This window comes from Sarcophilus harrisii, chromosome 2 (assembly GCF_902635505.1).
Source record: "Sarcophilus harrisii chromosome 2, mSarHar1.11, whole genome shotgun sequence".
NCBI lineage: Eukaryota > Metazoa > Chordata > Mammalia > Dasyuromorphia > Dasyuridae > Sarcophilus > Sarcophilus harrisii.
The window spans coordinates 471,766,165-471,784,435 of record NC_045427.1 but is presented as its reverse complement, the minus strand read 5'-3'; the positions used below and the strand labels follow the sequence as shown (position 1 = coordinate 471,784,435).

Here is an 18,271-nt window from a genome sequence, read left to right as displayed (position 1 = left end):
ATCCTTGTCGAATATGGGAGAGAGTTTTCTAAGAGGTTTAGCGACCAAATGAGCTTGGGCCTTTCCATAAAGAAAATAGAGGCTGCTAAGCTTTACCCTCGCTTTGAGCCACCTGAGAATAACTCTCATCTCATTTGCCAAATAAAAGGAGGGGAGCCAGGAATTTGGGGATGGTCAGGCAGCATAGTGGTTTTTCCACCTGTAGCCACACATCTACACCACAGATCTGAAAAAGCATCTCATGGGAGGAAGACCCTACCTATTTTGACTCACGTTTGTGCGAGGTTCGACAAAATGCATTTTTCCCCCAAGAGAAAATCCAGAGGACAGAGGAGGGTCGATGAAATATAGATTCTCAAACACTGCCTTCATATTCGGCCCCAGCTTAGAAACATCTGGGGGAGAAATGGATTAAACGGGCTAGATCTGGTACCCGGCAAAGAGAGAGTCCTCCAGATATCTTGCTGCGGTTTCTCAGCTCTCTCATGCGTTATTTTCGTTATTGTACCGAGGTCCTGGTAAATTTAGTCAATAAATGGACTGACGAGGCCCCTGCTGGAATTCGCACTTAGGAACGATAAATCAGGACACGTCTAGTTAGCTCTCCAGCACACCCATCCCTACTCCTCCTGCTCCGCACACTGAAGGAAATCTGAAGTCTGGGAGTCTGTAATCCTCCACTGGCCAGCCCTCATTTCCCCCACACTCAAATTCTCCCCGAGACTAAGAAAACTAGTGGTGTTCTTTGAGAACCCTATTGGATAATTTCTCAAGCACTGAGTCCAGAGGAAAGAACCCAGCCACCTATATAGCCTTCTCCTCAAAGAGAAAAAAGCGCCCTAAAAACCCTTGATGACCCATTCCGATCCTAATGACCCAGCCCAATCCCCCTTCTCTCAATTTCCATGCCCTCCTCCTGCCGCCTGTCACCTCGAGGCTGTGAAGAGTTGCTATTTACTGTGGCTGCCAGGGAGAAAGGAACCGGTCTAGGCTGATGCTCTGGCTGGGTTGGGGCAGCCACGGTAGCTGGGGTCGGAGCAGATAGAGCAAGGCAAAACCTCATCTTCCCCCTTTCGTCCAACCACCACTCCCTTCCTCCCCCAATCCCTTACAGGCAAGATCTCGGGGTGGGGAGAGGGGGAAAGGGGGGAGGTCATCCAACTTGACTGTCCTAACCTCTGGGCCCGGTAGATGGCGCCTTTCCTAGAGGGTTTATAATTTTTGGTTCTGGGGACCAAATTTCATTTTTAAAAATTTTGGATCAGTGCCTTGCTCTGTGATTGGCAACTAGTTAGGGACCGACAGGTGCGAGGAAGGAGGGAAAGAAATATTCAAAGCCGAAAACAAAAATGCTACTTCCTTTTATCCGGAACAGAAATCTTACATGCTGTCCCCACACTTTGGGCCCCAACCAAACCCAAGCCTAAATGAATTTACAAAATGTGGTGACTTCATAGAAAAATTAAATTGATAGGGTCCTACTTCGTAGCTGGGGACCCGTCCAAATGCTAGTTTCTTCCCGGACGTGTGGACAAAGGTTGTCTCTCCGGTTAAAAACTCCCCGTCCATTTCTTTCTCTTGGCCTGGAGCTTGTTCCTCCCCCTTTCAAGTTACCCTCAGTTTTCCCCTCCTTCATTCTCTTTTCTGTTCAGTTTTCTCCCACAAAAAATTGGAACATAGTCTTCTCCCATCCCCCTCACCCCCGCCGAGGATCACTCCTTCTCCACCTTAACTCCCCACCCCACCTCACCCCCTCCCCAACACTAGCACGTCAGATGAAAGCTAAAGGTGGGGCAGTAATTCCGGCCCCAAACAGGCCACTTTCCATTTCACAGTCCGGGGTTCTTGCTGGACAGATGATTGACAGGACTCTACAAGGCAACCTTGATCACTTTTCGAGAGGAATTCGGACCCTCTGTGCTTACAGGGGACTACAAGGGACGCTCCGACCTGTCGGACTCGGCCCAGACCCCAGCCAAAGGATTTCTAATCCAGTCCAGCAAATCCGATCAGCTCTTGTCTGTTAAAGAGCAAATGACAAAGCCTACCCAAGCAGTTATCGAAATGCCCTGGGGGAACCGAGTTACCGGATGCAACTTTCGCTCCAGTTATTCAAAACTAACCAAGTCCAAAAGACTTAAGTGGGGTTTGTTCTACGACGTCCACAGGGGACACACCCACTGGGGAATCAGTGACACCCCCCCCGCATTCCCAACGCACTTTGCCTTCCCGTAAGCACACACACGCACACCCTGAATTAAGAGCTTTTTGGACACTACGGCAAAGAAATGAAACTTTTTTTTTTGTAAAAGCAGAGATGCTTCGCAAATTCCTTAAACCTTTAATCAGCTGGGCTTTCCATCCAATAAATAAGACGTCAAGAAACAGGTTAGTAAGCTCCTAGCTCACGTGGAAAATTCACAGGAAAAAAATGTCCTGATCACTCTTCTGATTAGGGGAGAAAGGCCGAACTCTCCCTAACTCTTGGGGGTGAGGTTCCCTAAAATAAGGGATCCCTTGCACCCAGCAAACACCCAAGTCTTAAAGGTTAGTAAGGAACACCACGGGTTGTGTGAACCCTGCCTGAACGCTAGCTAGTAACCGACTAAAAGCTCAGGAAGAAAGTGAATTCAATCGATTAGCTAAGCATTTTAAATCTCTGGGTAGAGACCACTGTGCCTAGCGGGTTCAGTTCTTCATCTTTAACTTGGTAAACCCGAAGCGTGAGTCTAATTCATTATTACAAAAGAAATCTAATTTTGCTTTTAAATTTGCAAACTATGAGAGGAAAAAAAACAAAATCTTGTCTTCTAAGCCCGTTGGACTGATTTTCCTACTGAGGTTTTTAAGAGTAAAAAATGTTCGTCTTTTTCCGACTTGTTAGTATAAAGGAAGGGTACTTGGGCATACATGCGGAAGAATCACAAACTGCTGGCCTTGAGAGAAGTATGGGAATTAGAAAAATATTAATTTTTTACAAAATAATTCATGATTACAAAATATCCTATAAAAGAATATGTAATTATTGGCACTTTCAGCTTAGGAACAATCTCCCCGTTACAAATTGCGTTAACAAATTTCAAACTCTACTGCACCTTAGAATTAAGATCAGTGTCACTATTTTTAAATTCTCAAATTCAAATGTACATGAGAAGCACCTTCTTTAAAGTTAAAAATATATTTAAAATTAAGTGAAGCTTTGTGATTGAAATAGTCATATGGAGAAACCGTATCTTTTGGGGAAGGGGCACAGAGAGAAGAATGAACGTCGCTGTTCATTTGAATTGTTCCTGATATATTCTAATTAAAACGATATTATGTACAGACACACTCTTTTTACACCCAGAATTGTGCCTTAATAGAGCAAATTAGTTCCTCGTGCCAGGCGTGTTTGTGTAGTAACACCCTCTGGAGCACAGAACATTTCCCAGGAAGTGAAATCCATCGGCAGCCATTCATCTCCTGGGAATAGTAATATAGAAAAAAATCTCTTCCATTCCTGAATTTCCAGTGGCCTGATTTTGGATTAGGACATTTGTTTTAATGTCTTGTTCAGTGTCTTGAATAGTATTCTAACTTTTATTTGAATTTTTTTTTTAAATGTTCAAATTACTAATTTAAAAGACCCAGGCATTTAAACTGGATAGATGAAGTTGCAATGGTTAAGGACAAACCAGATTGATTTCATAAAGGTGCCGATAATTATGTAAATCAACTTTAACAATGGAAAATAACTTTGCAGAACAGAGGCCTGTTTTAGTCTTGATTTGATCCTTTCCAAGACTCTCTCCCTCTTTCTACCCCCTTGCATCTCTCTCTTCTCATCTCCTCCCGCCCCATTCCCTTCACACCACTTTCCAAGCGTGCTGGCTTGAAATTCAGGACAAGTGTGACACCTACCTGTGAAAGCAGGGAACCATTTCCCTCTGCCCACCCGGCAGGCCCGGACAGAACGCTGAGCCAGAATTGACAATTCGGGCACTATTTGCGGTGACAGAATACTAATTTAATTCAATCAACCCAAAAGATCAATGCAAAATTTTGTTGGGGGTGGGGTCATGGTACCAGGCAAACGGGGCGCGGGACAGTGATATGGGAAGGACTTTCCCTGGCGGATATTTTCATTCGCAATCCTCACATTAAGCCCCAAGTACCTTTGAAATAGTAATAAGGGCTAAATCCGGCATAAAATCGAACTCATTAGCTAAGTTCACCAGCTGATTACTTTGCATAAAACACGACACTGATTGGAAGTAATTAGGTTAAGCGATGGTACTCGCAGTATCTATAGCACACTTTTCTCTCTCTTCCCCGGGGTGCCTTATTGAACGTAGAGTTTTGTTTTTTTTTTTCTCCCCCACCCCCACCACGCCCCAACTCCCCACGGTAAAAAGCTTTATTGGATCCTCTTTTCTTCGGTTTTCCCGAATCTATATTAATCCTGATAAAAATTTGGAGTTCTGGACAATTCAAAGTTCTTGGGGCCTGCCTATTTCGTTTACCTCTGACTTTCGACGCCAATTCTAAATATTACTTGTACACTTAAAATATGCACTTTAAAAAAGTTTCAGTTAGCACTTTTTGTCGTTACAGGCTATGGAGATGATTTAGATTTAAAAAAAAAAAAGTAATGAATGGTTTTATGTTAAAATCTCTTTTAATTAAATATTTTGCATTTTACAAAGGCGACTGCAGTTTTTTAAATCTAATAAGTATAACCTGTTTCTTTTCTTTAATAATACTTTAGCTCATACCCAGAAAAATCAATAGGTGTAAAAAATTAAATTAAACTTGTATTTTTAAACTATGAAACAGCTTGGGAAAACACAAATGTATATATTTATATTACAAAACAACATTAAATGCCTGTACAGGTGTCTTGATTTCATAATTTACTTCAAAGATATTGTATTATCAATTTAAATACAAAATGCTACATTAAATATACAGAATAAGATTTAATACAAATCCTTCTTTTAAATTTTTCTTTTCAGTTGGTTAAGACATTTTTGGCGGAGATGTTTACATTTTTATGCCACTCATCTCCATAAACTATAAACTTTTGGATAGGAGGGTTTATTTTATTTTTCTCTCTTGGTGGTGGAAAAATAACTGCCAAGGCCATGTTTTAATAAATTAGAAAAGTCCGGGGCCGAAGCAGCCCGTGTTAAAAGTCGGACATACCTTTCTTCAGTTCAAAGGGAGAGTCTTTGCACAGGTCTAGCTGTGATTGGCTTCTGAGCATTTTCGTTTCTTTAGCCAAAGCGTCCGCTCGGTTCAACACGGTCTGGTTTAATCCATTGAAATGCGGGCCGGGGGCTGGGGCAGGACTCGGTCCCGGCCCTGGGTGGCCGTGCAGGTGGCCAAAGGAGCCATAGTTCGTGTAGCCGGGATAGAAAGGGGCAGTGTAGTAGAGAGGCCGGGACAGAACTGCACCTCCCGGGAATGGGCACTGAGCGGAGGGCGAACGCGCCGGGGAGGGAGACGACCGGCTGCCAGCCAGGGTTTGCCCGGCTGTGGGCCCTTGCCCTGGAGGAGGACCCTCACCACCTCCGCCGCCGCCTTCCTTGGACTTGTCCGAAGAGGTGGCTATCTCAGCTAATGACCACAATTTGGGCTTGGTTAGTACTGCCTGCGGCGGTGAGTGAATAACCGAGGGCCCGCTGGGGCCGGAGGGCAATTCTCCATCTGGGTGTGGGGCTGAAGCTCCCGGGGGATAGTGTGGCGAGGGTTCCTCGCCCAGCCTTGCAACCGTGCCAGAGGGAGAAGGGCCGCCAGCCCTCGGACCCCCTGGGAGAGCGTCCAGTCGGCCCTCGTGGGACTCTTTAAAATCCGAGTCGCTCAGGTTGCCTTCGGCCTCCTTGCTTGCGGGAGTATGGGGCCCCTGCAGCCTTTCGCATATTGGAGCAGCCTTCTGATCTCCCCCTGCCATCAAGGAACACAGAGTTAAGGACGTCTGAGCCCTCCCTCGGCCACCCCAGGCCAACAAGCGCTATTTCCCAGCTGAGCCCCCGGTCCTGTGAGTGAAGGTAGCAAGCACACTGGGCCAGATCCTCGGCCTTCCTGCCTTGCCTTTCTGATATGCCCCTAGCTCACCATCCTTCTCTCCTTCCTTCTCCCCCAATCAATCCCCCCCTCCCACGTTTCTCCCAGATACTCTCTATTGACTCTCCTCTTTTCTGGCCGAGATTACTTTAAGTCCTCTATGGTTTTGCACTATCTCATTCTTTTTCCAGCCTCAGCCTAGAGCCCCTTTACTTTGTGCCCACCAACCTGTTTCTGGGGCCTCGGCCTCTCCCTTATCTTCCGACTTCTGTGGTTCATCCTCATCGTTCTTTTCCAAGTCGATGTTTTCTTCTTCTTCTTCGTCCTCGCTCCGGTTCCGTGGAGTCCAAGTCATCTTGTTCTCCTTCTTGAGGCGTCTCCGTGCGTTGGCGAACCAAGTGGAGACCTGAGTGAGGGTCATCTTGGTAATGATGGCCAACATGATCTTCTCGCCCTTAGTAGGGTACGGGTTCTTGCGGTGTTCGTTCAGCCAGGCCTTGAGCGTTGCCGTGGCGTCCCGAGTGGCGTTTTTCCGATAGGCTGGATCTCCATAGGGATAGGACCCTAAGGGTGCAGCATAGGGATGGTATCCTAGGGACCCCGCCATGCCCGGGGTGTGGTCGTAGGGTGAGCCCTGCGGAGTAAATAGAGAGCCAATTTAAAGCATAGAACCAGAGCTAGCTGTAGGGCACAATACGCCCTGTTTTGTTCAAGACAGAACACTGGTTCCACTTTGGAAGGAAGCATGATCACAGGGGACAGCTCTCCGGCCTACTGTGGAACAAGGCTAGTGGGCCTTGATCCTGAGTGAAGCAGGGTGGTTTGCTCCCTGAAGGGAGCTTCATCCTGCTCGAGGCCTCAAGACAGCTGACGCTCGAATTCTGGCTGCCCATAATCTCAGGGGGATCCCAGGAGCAGTTCCTGGGGACAGCAGGGTGGCATTGTGACACACCACAATCCAGTCTTCCTGGGCATTTCCGCCTTTCTCTCTCACGGACACTGCCACATTGCTGCCAAAAGCCGGGGCAAAGAAGCAGAGAACCTTAAGTCTCCGAAAAAGCCGAAGTCTTTCGCCTTCCTTCGAACTGTAAGGTTTACGGGGTGGTGAGCTAACTGCAGATATGCAGAAGGCAAATGAAAACTAAGAAAGGGGAAAACAACCATACAAAACCAGGATCACCAGCAGAAACCGAGGAGCGGTTTAGGAAAGTACGGCGGTACCAAAAAATCCCGGTTGCACCGCAGCTCCACTGTCCTTTCGGAAATGTAATACCTCTAAATCGGATTGCGGAGATAGGATTACGGATTTGCAGTATTTTGGAGGACTAATTAAAGGCGAGGCAGGAGACTTATTTACATATGCTTACCATCTTGCTCCCCTGATTTTTTTTTTTTCATTTGGGGTGAAAAAAGGATTGACCGAAGCAAGGTCTTCAATGTTTTTATTAAACGATGCACTTTAATTGTGGATTGCTGTGATGCATTTTACCCTGAAATTCTCTTTTTTTGCAAACTAAAAGCTTTCCCTTCCTACCCGAAGGATCTCTTTTCTTCCCTGAGAAAGTACTTCGACAATTTTCTTAACACAAGGGCTAGTTAGATCAAAAGAGCTAAAGTTTGGAAGGAGGCACCAACCGCTTCATTTGTTCCTCTGCGGAAACACAAGGGTAGTTTCGCCAGGCGAAGCCCTTTGCTTATGCAGCGCCCCCCCCACCCCCCCAATCCAAGCCCAGCCCAGCCCAGCCACCCACAGACACTGAAAGGCACAGCTTTCAGTCCAAGCCGCTTGCCAGGCAGCTGGGGCTGTTGCCCCCGTCGGTCTTACCACGTACGAAGTGAAGGCGGCGGCTGCTGCGGCAGCTGGGTCCGTGCCGTACTGGAGGTGAGAGTTGTAACCCGGGGAAGGAGCGGTAAAGGCGGTAGATCCAGCATAAGGAGAAAAAGCGGAGCCCGAGGAAGAGCGGCCAAGTTCATCGGTGCGAGGTCCCGAGATGACGCTGGTGCTGTAAGCCGGGCAGGAATAGAGTGCCAGGGAGGCAGACGGCTGGTACAAGTAGCCCTGAGGGTAGGACATGGCCAAACAGAGGCATACAGTGCCCGGTGCAGCCGCGGAATGGAACCCGGTCAGCCCCCTAGGAGCAGAGGTGCCGGGGCGGCTGGGCGCCCGGCACTAGCAAGGCGGGCGGCTAAGCACCTGGCCTCCGGGCTCTCCGCGGCTCCAGCGGCTCCTCGTTCTCTCCCCGCGCCTGTAGGGCTAACGCTGGCGCTGCCTCTGCTCCTGCTGCGGCTCCTCGCTCTCAGGGTTTTTTCTTTTTCTTTCTTTCTTTTTTTTCCTTTGGACTGGGGGGGCTCTGCTTTTTGCTTCGCAAAGGTCCTGCCAAGATGCTAAGTTGGAAATTGAGGATTCTGACGCCTTCTACGCGCCCCGAAGCTCCTCCTTCCCGGGGTGTTGTCAATGGAAGGAATGGCAGGATCCTGCTGGGCGGCCGCAGCCAACCCGGCCGGCAGGAGCGCCTCTCCCTCTCCCTCTCTTCCTTTCCTTCTCCCTCTCAGGCTAGCTGGCTGGTTCCCTTGCCCCTCCCTCCTTCTGTCTCTCCCTCCCTTCTTCCCTCCCTCTTTTCCTCCCCCCTCTTCCCGCTCCCCTCCCCCCCTTTCCCCTTGCTCCCTCTCAGTTGCAGACTCTAGCGCGCCGGCCCCTGGATGACAATCACATCCCAGCCGCGGCGATCAGCTCCAACTTTCTTCATTAGCTAACTACTGTTGGAGCCGTCACATTGCTGAGGATTTATCGCAGCCAGGATTGCCCTGGAATACAAGCCAATCCGTTTATGAAAAAAAAATAAAAGAAAGGAGATTGAATATTCGCTCATTTATTTCCTCTGTTTTCTTTCCACAGTAAATAATTGAGCGGATAAATAATGGAGATAAGAATCAAGGTGTGCAATTGACTGCAAGGAGACCCCTGCCCTACCGAGGCTTCTTTCCCTACTACTTTAGGAAACCCGGATTAAGGCAGATAAACGGAAACGAGACTGTTGTTGACGGGGGAGAGACTACAACAACAATGTTAAGCAAGTGTGGAGTGAACCCGGTCGGATCCGGAGGAGGACACTGCCAGCAGCAGGTGGGCAAGTAAGGGGCTCTTTGCTTTTACTCGTCTCCCGGGCTTTTTTCTCCACTCTGCTGGGAATATCCGAGGTGGGGCGGGGCTGGTATCCAATCTCAAACTCAAGCTCCTCTCTCTCTCTCTCTCTCTCTCTCTCTCTCACACACACACACACACACACACACTCGGTCTCTCTTACACACCCTCACCCCCACCCTCGCGCTCTCTCTCTCTCTCTCTCTTTCTCCCCCTCCTCCCTTCCTCCCCTCACCCCCTTTTAATGAAAAGGGAAGAGATAGACGAAAAGAAGGGGAGTGGTTATGGGCAAGAATTTCCCCTTCTCTTCACGGAAAAGCGGCGTAAGCCACTACTGTTTAGTTCTCTCTGCACCCAGGATCAACCATGCCTCCCACCCTCCTTTCCTGTTCCGGCACCAACACGCCCAATCAGACCTAGGATTCCTTTTTCTTTCTCTCAATTCCTTTCTAATCTCTCTAGTTACACACTCACTCCTCACTGAATGAATGTGCTTGTGTGTGTGTGTGTGTGTGTGTGTGTGTATGTCTTGCAACTGAGCACACACGTAACCGGAAAATATTTATGAAGCCCCCAAATGACACAAACACGGCCTGAAGTTTCTTGTATATACAAATGCAGAAACCACACACTCAAATACACAAATGCAGAACCAAACAACACACAGAGACACAATCATAAGTTTCATATAGACACGCAGTCACCAGTCTCATCCTCAAGACACATGCAAAAACCTCAGACTGATACACAATATCTTATATATTGCACATTGACATACAGTCCCTGGACTCAGACATTCAAAGCTACAAATCTATGCACACAAAAATATACAGGATCTCAAACACTGCCACACAGTTCCTTTCTCCAATCGACGTTCACACTTGAATTTTTGCTCTCTCCCTATCCCCCATGCACGTTCTTCCTGTCACCAATTCCTTGTCATAGAATCACAACTTTACAGTATCTCAGACGTCCCAACATGGCCAGTTGTAGCACAGTTCCTGGGCTCACCGAGATCGAGAAATATTTAGCAAATTCATACTATCACTACTCAATATACATACTACGCACTCGTACACACAGACTCACACTCAAGTTTCTTTGATGTGCACACGTCACACTTTTTCCTTTCTGGCCTTTTGCCTACACAAACATGCTAACATCCCCACACACAGACTGTACCCACTCAAACTCCCAAGCTCGCCTAGATGCGCCAAGACTCCTCCTCTTCCCTGCCCCGCCCCTCCCTTCTTGGTTCTCCCCTATCGATCTAAGCTGTCCCAGACTACATTCTCCGAGAGCCTCTCTGTCCGCCCCGCCTCCCAGAGTGGCTTTTACCTCTGATTGGTCGCCGCCTTCAACTGGCTCCGCCCTTAACGTCGACCTTCTCCTCCTTCCAGAGTCACAGCGCCGCGGTCGGGGGTGGGGTTGGGCGGGGCGCCGTGGGCGCTATTGTCATGGAGACGAGAAGCTGGAGTCGTTGGTTGTTGGGCCGAGCTGACTGGACCCGGAGCTGTAGCGGGGCTGGGAGCGCAGAGCCGGAGCTAGATGGAGGTGGCCCGGAGCGTAAAAGATAAACCGCCTGGCCAAGCAGAGAAGGAGAGTGCTGGGCGGCTTATGAGGAAGCGACGGCCCTGGGGCTCTGCGTGCAGCGACGGGGAGCGCCCCCCCCTGGCCGGGTCGAGCTGTCCCGAGAGCGCCTCCGTCTCCCTCCCTCCTTCCCTTTTTCCCTCCCTCCTCCCTCCCCTTAGCGCCAGCCCTGGGCTCCGCCTGCGCCGCGCCGCTCGGCTCCGCTGCAGCCCCTCCGGCTGCCCGTCCTAACGGTCTGTTAACGGCCGAGGGCCCAGGGAACCAGTCCGCTGGCGCGCGCGCTGCCCAAGAGCTCGTGAGGAGGCCGGGACTCTGGAGGCCCGCGCGCTTCCGCCACGGCGATCCAGGTGAGCCGCCTTGGGGGGCGGAGGCGGCTAAGGGGTTGGCGTGGGCCCGAGGCTGGCTTCGGTGACCGGACTCCGGGCTGAGTAACTTATTAGGGTCTGGGTCAAGAATGTGTCCGCAGCTGCCCCCAGCCAGGCTGATTGTCTGTCAGTCTCGCTCTGAATTTTGTGGGTGCGCTGGCACGTCTTATTTGAGGTCAAGGTCACGGCGGGGATTGCCCCAAAACTTGGAGTAGGGTGTGAGGCCACAGCGGGAAAGGGGGCAGTGGATGTTACCCTCCCTGACGGTCACCCTCTGAGAATCAGCTTATGCTTGCGCGCGCGCGTGTGTGTGTGTGTGTGTGTGTGTGTCCGCCCGAGTGACCGGAGTGCGGGCCGAGGTCTTACATCCTTGCGCACGCGTGTGTGTGTCTGTGCACATCGCTGCAATGTTTCGTGTATTCCCCCCTAATCCGGAGGGTTGATTAATGAAATGTAGCCAGAGAGGTTTGTGCCATCATGAATATAAGAGTCTGTCAGGAAGACGTCCTCATTACATAATTTCTCCACTTTTATTTTTCTCCATCTTAAGAAAGGGCGGTAGAGAATCCTGGAAGATGCTGTAACATTTAGCGTTTATGGTTCTATTGCTGTGGTTGTCACTTTCGTTTTATGTCAAATTTAAGGCTCATTTCTTAAGGATGTCTCTATTTTCTGCTTTATTTGCACGTTGATATCTCTGTTGCATGACTGGCCACCACAGCAGTCTCCTAGAATAGAATTGTATTAAAATGTGAAAGGAGGACTAATCTTTAGCAATTTGACTGAATTCAGATATGATGATCCTGATGACTTAACCATTTTAAAAGGAAGTCTTTAAAATAACTTCTTAATAAGCAGTGTGTGTGTGTTTTTGTTGTTGTTGTTGTTTTGTTTTGTTTTAGTTTTGTGTTGACTACTGTAGATTTAAATTTCTGTTCAGCTAAAATTTCAGCTTTATAATTTGTTAAACTACATAGTTGTCAACAAGTATATGTGCTCTGGACCTTTTCTCTATCAGTGAAAATACTCTTTCTAAAAATGGGGGTGTGGGTCATACTTTGTGACACCTGAATATATTTTTCATAATTGATTATATTCTTGGAACTTTTTTTTACATTTTAACTTAATTGGAAGATACATTTATGTTAAGATTTTTAAAAATTGCAATGTAAGTCTTTTAAATGTATAATTTTGAAAGAATGAGATTAAAAAGATTAGAATAGGTTTAATCATATGTAGAGTCCATGTTCTGATTCATAAGTTTTTATTTCATAAAATAACTCATTTACAGCAACCATAACAAGTAATTATTTCATTTTATATTCATTTTTCATGTGCAACAAAAGTACAATTTTTTTTCAAAGAATATATAATAGATATGTAACTATTTTTTAGGATTTCTCTTTGGGTTTGATGCAGTACCCACATAGAATACAATCACTATTGCAGACTTCTTTTTATTTGTCTAGTATAATAGTTTTTCAAGTATTGGATTTTAAAAACTAATAAAATTAGGTCTGCTATATTTTAAAGATCTAATCATGCTTGTGTGACACAAAACTAGCACAAGGAAAGGCAACAGATTGGTTCTGTCATATCACTTTGCTGTTTTGGAGTGTACTTAAAGGATTATGATTGATAATGCTGTCTTGCCAAAGAATGTTGACACAGGTGTTTATGGTTATCTTAATTAAGATCCTGAAAAAAAATGTGGTCTATATAATGTTATAGAAAGGACAGTGTATTTTTAGACATTTTTCTTATGGAAAGATTTCATTGTACCAAAAAATCTTACTTAAAATTTTCTCAGCTCTTTGGAAACAAATGTTATATATAAAAAAGTTAAGTTAATATTAAGTATGTTATTACTAATGCTATGTGTGATTTATTGACTGTATGTTATTGGTTTTCTTTGCATAGTGACTTCATTAAATATTAGTGAATAGTTTAGAAAGCAGTGAATGAAATAGAATATTTCAGGTACATTTTAGCGAGTTTGTAAAACACCTGATAATACATTTTTAGAGGAAAGGAATTTGAAGTACAGAAAACAGAAATGTAGTAAAATATATAATGTTAATACCAAAGAAATATTATTCTTCATTTTTAGAAAAAAAAAACATCATTCTTAGGTGTTTTTAATAATCCCAAACTCACTTTTTTCATATTATAAAGCAGCTAATCTCATCATAATTGTAGAATACCTTGGGTTTTTTTTTTTTTTACCAGAAAATGCAGAATGTATGCAGAATGAAAATGAGGTAATTATTCCTTCCTACAAAAATAATTAGTGAAGAAACATCATGAATATACTATTAGTATTTTAAACCTCTGAATTTTAGATAGTTACCTGTAACATTCTATAACACCTTCCTAATACCTCTTCTTGTCAGATTTCGAGTTGGAAAAACAATAATTCAGGTATTATTGATTGTAAAACCCAATGGTTTAGGTTACAATCTTTGATATTTGTAATGCTGGAAGATTTTTTTTAACTCTTTGCACACCATTTTTCCATAAAAGTAATCATATATGACAAGTTTTATATTGTCACTGTCCAAAAAGAAGTAATGAAAGAAAAGAGAAAGATGCAATAGGTAGATGATAGAAGCCATGTGTAGATTCACAAGGCCTTTCCTCACATCATATTTAGCCAGTTAGAATTACATGACAAACTATGTGTTTAGAAAGATAATCATTTTGCTATGTTTGAATCAGTGTGGTATTTTTATTGAAAATGTATAGATTTTTTTTTCTCTTTAGAATAAGCATGACCAAACATCTTTAAGATATTATCTATTTGAAATCTAAAAAAAAAAAAATTGTATTATAACACTTCTAAGAAATACAATGAATTTTTCAGATTATTCTTTTATGGAGTACCAAGCTTAATTTGCTGTCTTCTGTTTTATGAATAATATAGAATGATTATAAATGTAACATCCTAATAAAGTGGGAAATTTAGAAAATTATAAATTGTGCAAAAATGACCAACATGCAAAAGCAATGAGAATCTTTATGATGCTTGGATAAATTAAATTTCTTATAAATATTTTGTAAAAATTTTGAAACATTTTGTCTCTGAGATCTCACATGACATATTGAATGTGGTATCTGTGTATGAATAATGTGCAACAGTCATATTACAACTATTTTTTCCTCAATTTTTACTTATTAATTCAATGTGCCTTAAAAAGTATTCTTGCTTATTTGTACATTTATTAGCTATTAAACAGAATAAATTTTCTTAATAGAATAAAAGCTTACAAAGTAAGAATGTATATTTTTTTATTCACCAATACCACTTTAAAAATGATGATTATGTTTTAATGAATTATAGTATGTTTATATGTGCAAACACACTTAAACTCAGTTTAGTTTGGCAATTATCTTTTTTTCAGAATTGAAAACTTCAAATTCACAATGCTATAAGATTATAATTTTCTTTTTTAAGCACTATTAAATTTGTCATTTAATGTAATTATCCTTTTTCCTTTTTTTCTATAGCTAATGATCCTCCAAATTTTGATATATAAATTGTTTTTGTATAATAAGAAGTGGTGTGGTAATGAAAACTAGACATGAAGTTCATATCTGAGCTCTCTAAAGTTCCTTCTAGTCTTCTGTAATTTATTAATTAGTATAACTTCCATTTCCACCCCTTTAAAATATTTTCTTCAAGATGAAAACAAGTCAGAAAAAAACAATAGATTTTTAGTTTACCAGAAATATTAACATATATGTTATTGAGTTGCAATTATATGAAATCATATGAATAAATACATTAATTCATTATGCTTACTATTATGATCAGATGCAAACTTAACATTAAATTTCTTGTGATGACTTGGTAAAAGCTATAGCTTTTTGATATGTAGTGCTACTATCTTTTCCATCAAATCAGTTGTTTTTGTTTTTTTCTTCTTGGTACATTTTACCTTTCACCAAACCTGCAAGACACTTGTAGATTGTATTTACCATCTTGTTTTAAAAATTAAAGTTTTCTTATTAACTCATACTCGACATGATAGTCTGTAGACAGCAAAGGCTTTTATAAGTATTATTCCTGATCTCTTTATGTTTATTTTCTGAGTTACTAGTAACTCCTCTATTATTGGTCTCCATACTAATCAGTTTTACATTATTATTTGGGTATTCTCTCTCCCTTTGGGGGTGGAGAGAAGAGGGGAGATTAGAGGCATTAGTTCCTGTACATGGACACATCCATATGAAATAATTAGACACTGCTATTAATATACATGTATGTGTACTTAGACACTACTGTTAATATACATGTATATGTACATAGAAATTGGCAGTAATAATTCAAAATTCAATCAAGCTTTAGGTATAATCTTTGGTTCCTTGTGTGAATGCCATTTTTGAGATAATTATTTTTATGATTATCATAAATTTGTTGTGTACAATATAACTCTTTTAAATTTTGTTAAGATCAAATATTAGGACTTAGATCAAGCCATAAATGCTTAGTTATTTTGAGGATCAAATGCATAGAAATGTCCTCTGATTGCTATTACTAATTGAATTCAAATACTTATTGAGGAGTTGAGATTCTTAGAAGAACTGTAGAATTTACAATTTTGAAATATTATCTACTAGGACAAGAATTCAAAACATTGAATTTTATGTAATGCAGTGAAAAGTATTGTGTAAAAAAATCATAACAGGTGAAAGAATATAGTTAGTAAAACTTTCAGTAGAAAACTTTGTGATTTAATGTTACTCTTCTTCAGATGATAAAAATTATACTTTCTATCAACTAGATTTAAAATTAGTATGTTCTGTGAAAAGTTACTTTTAAATAACGCCTATATGTCATAATAATATAAATGGAATATTATATTGCTTAAGTTACCCAGGTAGTCCTGAGCTGTTTAGAAAGCCCAAGTAGAACTATAAAAATAACAAGAAAGACAACATGAGCAGTTTATTCTATTTAAGCATTCCAGAATATAGGAAAAATGTATATGCATATACATATGTCAGATTGATTAGCTTTTATAGCTATTGCTTTCACTTAAAATTATTATTATTTAAAAGTCTTGTTGTGTGTTATTTTCTAGATATGATATAGTTTTTAAAGAATAAATACATTAATACATATATTGTATTTAACATATACTTTAACATATTTAACATGTATGGGACTACTTGCCATAGGAGGTGGAGGGAAGGAAGGGAAAAGTTGAAACAGAAGTTTTTGCAAGGGTCAGTGTTCAAAAATTACCCATGCATATGTTTTGTATATAAAAAGCTATAATAAAAAAAATGTAAAAAAAATAAATACATTAATTACTAACTTCCATTTTTTTGGACACTGGTAATAGCAATGTATTTTTCATGAAAATGAGGTAAATCCTTAGGTATGGAATGAGTTCACATTGTAATGGAAAATGTAGAAAATATTTTCTAATAGAAACAAAAAATTCCATGTTTCAAGAAATTTAACTTTTCCAAAAATTAAGTTAATGGAATTGTTGATGAGATAAAAGAATTAAACTTTAGTTCACCGCAAAAGAATGAAAAGTAGAATAGTGAAAAGATAAAACTGCTTATGGGAGGGGTAACAATTGTTACTTTTCTCTTTTAAGATTCTACAATCAGTGGTGGACCTTATAATTATGAAAGAAGAAACAGAGAAACTTGTTCTGAAGATTTAAGGTAATTTTTGATGTCTTAACACTTTTCCTTTCTAATCCTGAACCATTGTCACTTCTAGAAACTTTTTATAGATTGATAACTTCCAGGTTCTAGTGTGAAAATATAAAAGCTTTCCCTGCAAAATAGTTGAAGTGGCTACTCAAATGACTATAGACTGCATTAGAAACAACTGGAAAGTGTCCCTTAGATTATACTCAGCACTCTCTTATAACTTATTTCCTGAAGTAAGAGCTGTGATTATTTATTTCCCTGTTGCCATATATGGCATTTTAGTTCATTGTCACGATTTAAAAAATATATCAAGCCTGATGTTTCTCCTCATGTTTACTTCCCAGTTTTCTGCTTATGTAAATTTGGAATATACTTCCAGCTTGATTAACTGGCAGCCAGAAATAAAACCTCGAGGTGTTACATATAGTCAGAAGACTTTTGGATAACAACTAGGTTCTATCAGAGAGAGATGGATCCTTAAGTGAGAGATATGAAGCTCATTTACATGAGTTCTTTTCTATGCTACAGAAATGTAGGTTTCTTTCTTTTTTCTTTAAATCTTTGTGTAATAGACCTTCCTTCCTCCCTTGATGCATAGACTTGCTGCTTATTTTGCAGCTGTTGCCTGCCTGGGTTCATGGAAGACTTTGGTTGTTTTATTTTGGAAGCTAAGTTAGATTGATTTTGTATGTGTTATGTTTTCATTTTCTTTTTAGGAACTTAATTTTGGTGTTAAAAGAATCCATCTAAGATTTTTGAATAGCAAAAAATAGAATGGATTCAATTTGTTATCTGCAAAGAGAGAGCCTCTTTCTCATGATACTGTGTTGCCATGGTGAATATGCATGTTAAATTAAAAACAAGAGTAAAACCCTTTCATAAAAGAACAATTACCAAGCCTAAGAATGTTTATTCAGGCTTAAATTGTGCACTGGTATTTGTGTCTAAATTTTTTTTAAAGAAAAAAGATACACTTTTCTGATCAAGAAAAATACCTGATTTACAAATTCTTCTATCTGTGGAATAATATTAAGAGAAAAATAATCTGTTCTCTGGTGTTTAGTTATGTAATTGGGAAACTGGAAAGGATACAATGACTAAAATAGATTCTTCCCTTAAAAGAACTAGTATCCATTTGCAACATAACCTTTAAGGAATCTGACTCAGTGTTCAAATTGGATCAAATATATTGGTATTTTTCCCTTTGCTATCAGGTTGGCCAGTCTCATTCTTTCATTGGTAACTATATAAAGGTAATAAATAGTTTAGGAAATCATAGAAATGTGGTATAGAAAAAAAATTTGAATAGAAATGATTTTACTGAAATGGTGTTTTAATCTAGAAACAATTTAATGCTATTGCTAGGACTAGTCTTTATGTTTTATATAATGGATCAGTACATTTCTTTAAGCTCTCTAAATATAGTTTAATATATTGAGTGTATATATTATACACA

At 41.7% G+C, this 18,271-nt stretch overlaps 1 protein-coding gene and 1 long non-coding RNA gene across 4 annotated transcripts in view; one reads left to right on the top strand and one right to left on the bottom strand.

The window, feature by feature from the left end:
* Positions 1–4,987: 4,987 nt before the first annotated feature.
* Positions 4,988–11,141, bottom strand: IRX5 (iroquois homeobox 5). 2 transcript variants are annotated; one of them, XM_031954522.1, is made up of 4 exons: positions 10,526–11,141; positions 7,871–8,850; positions 6,274–6,679; positions 4,988–5,925 (listed from the first exon to the last, which is right to left on the bottom strand). In XM_031954522.1, the coding sequence occupies exons 2-4, from the start codon at positions 8,117–8,119 to the stop codon at positions 5,168–5,170; spliced, it is 1,413 nt and encodes a 470-aa protein (XP_031810382.1). In that variant the 5' UTR covers positions 8,120–8,850; positions 10,526–11,141; the 3' UTR covers positions 4,988–5,167. The 2 variants fall into 2 exon arrangements, with proteins under 2 accessions (XP_031810382.1, XP_031810383.1); XM_031954523.1 differs by having other exon boundaries at positions 7,871–8,430.
* The window catches only part of LOC105751157, a 13,809-nt gene continuing 3,366 nt past the window's right edge, over positions 7,829–18,271 (top strand). The window contains exons 1-3 of one of the 2 annotated variants that reach the window (XR_004232278.1): positions 7,829–7,927; positions 8,942–9,169; positions 16,755–16,824. This is a non-coding gene — a long non-coding RNA (uncharacterized LOC105751157). Of the gene's footprint in view, positions 7,928–8,856; positions 9,170–16,754; positions 16,825–18,271 lie in introns of those variants that run through there. The other variant, XR_001121430.3, reaches the window with a different exon arrangement.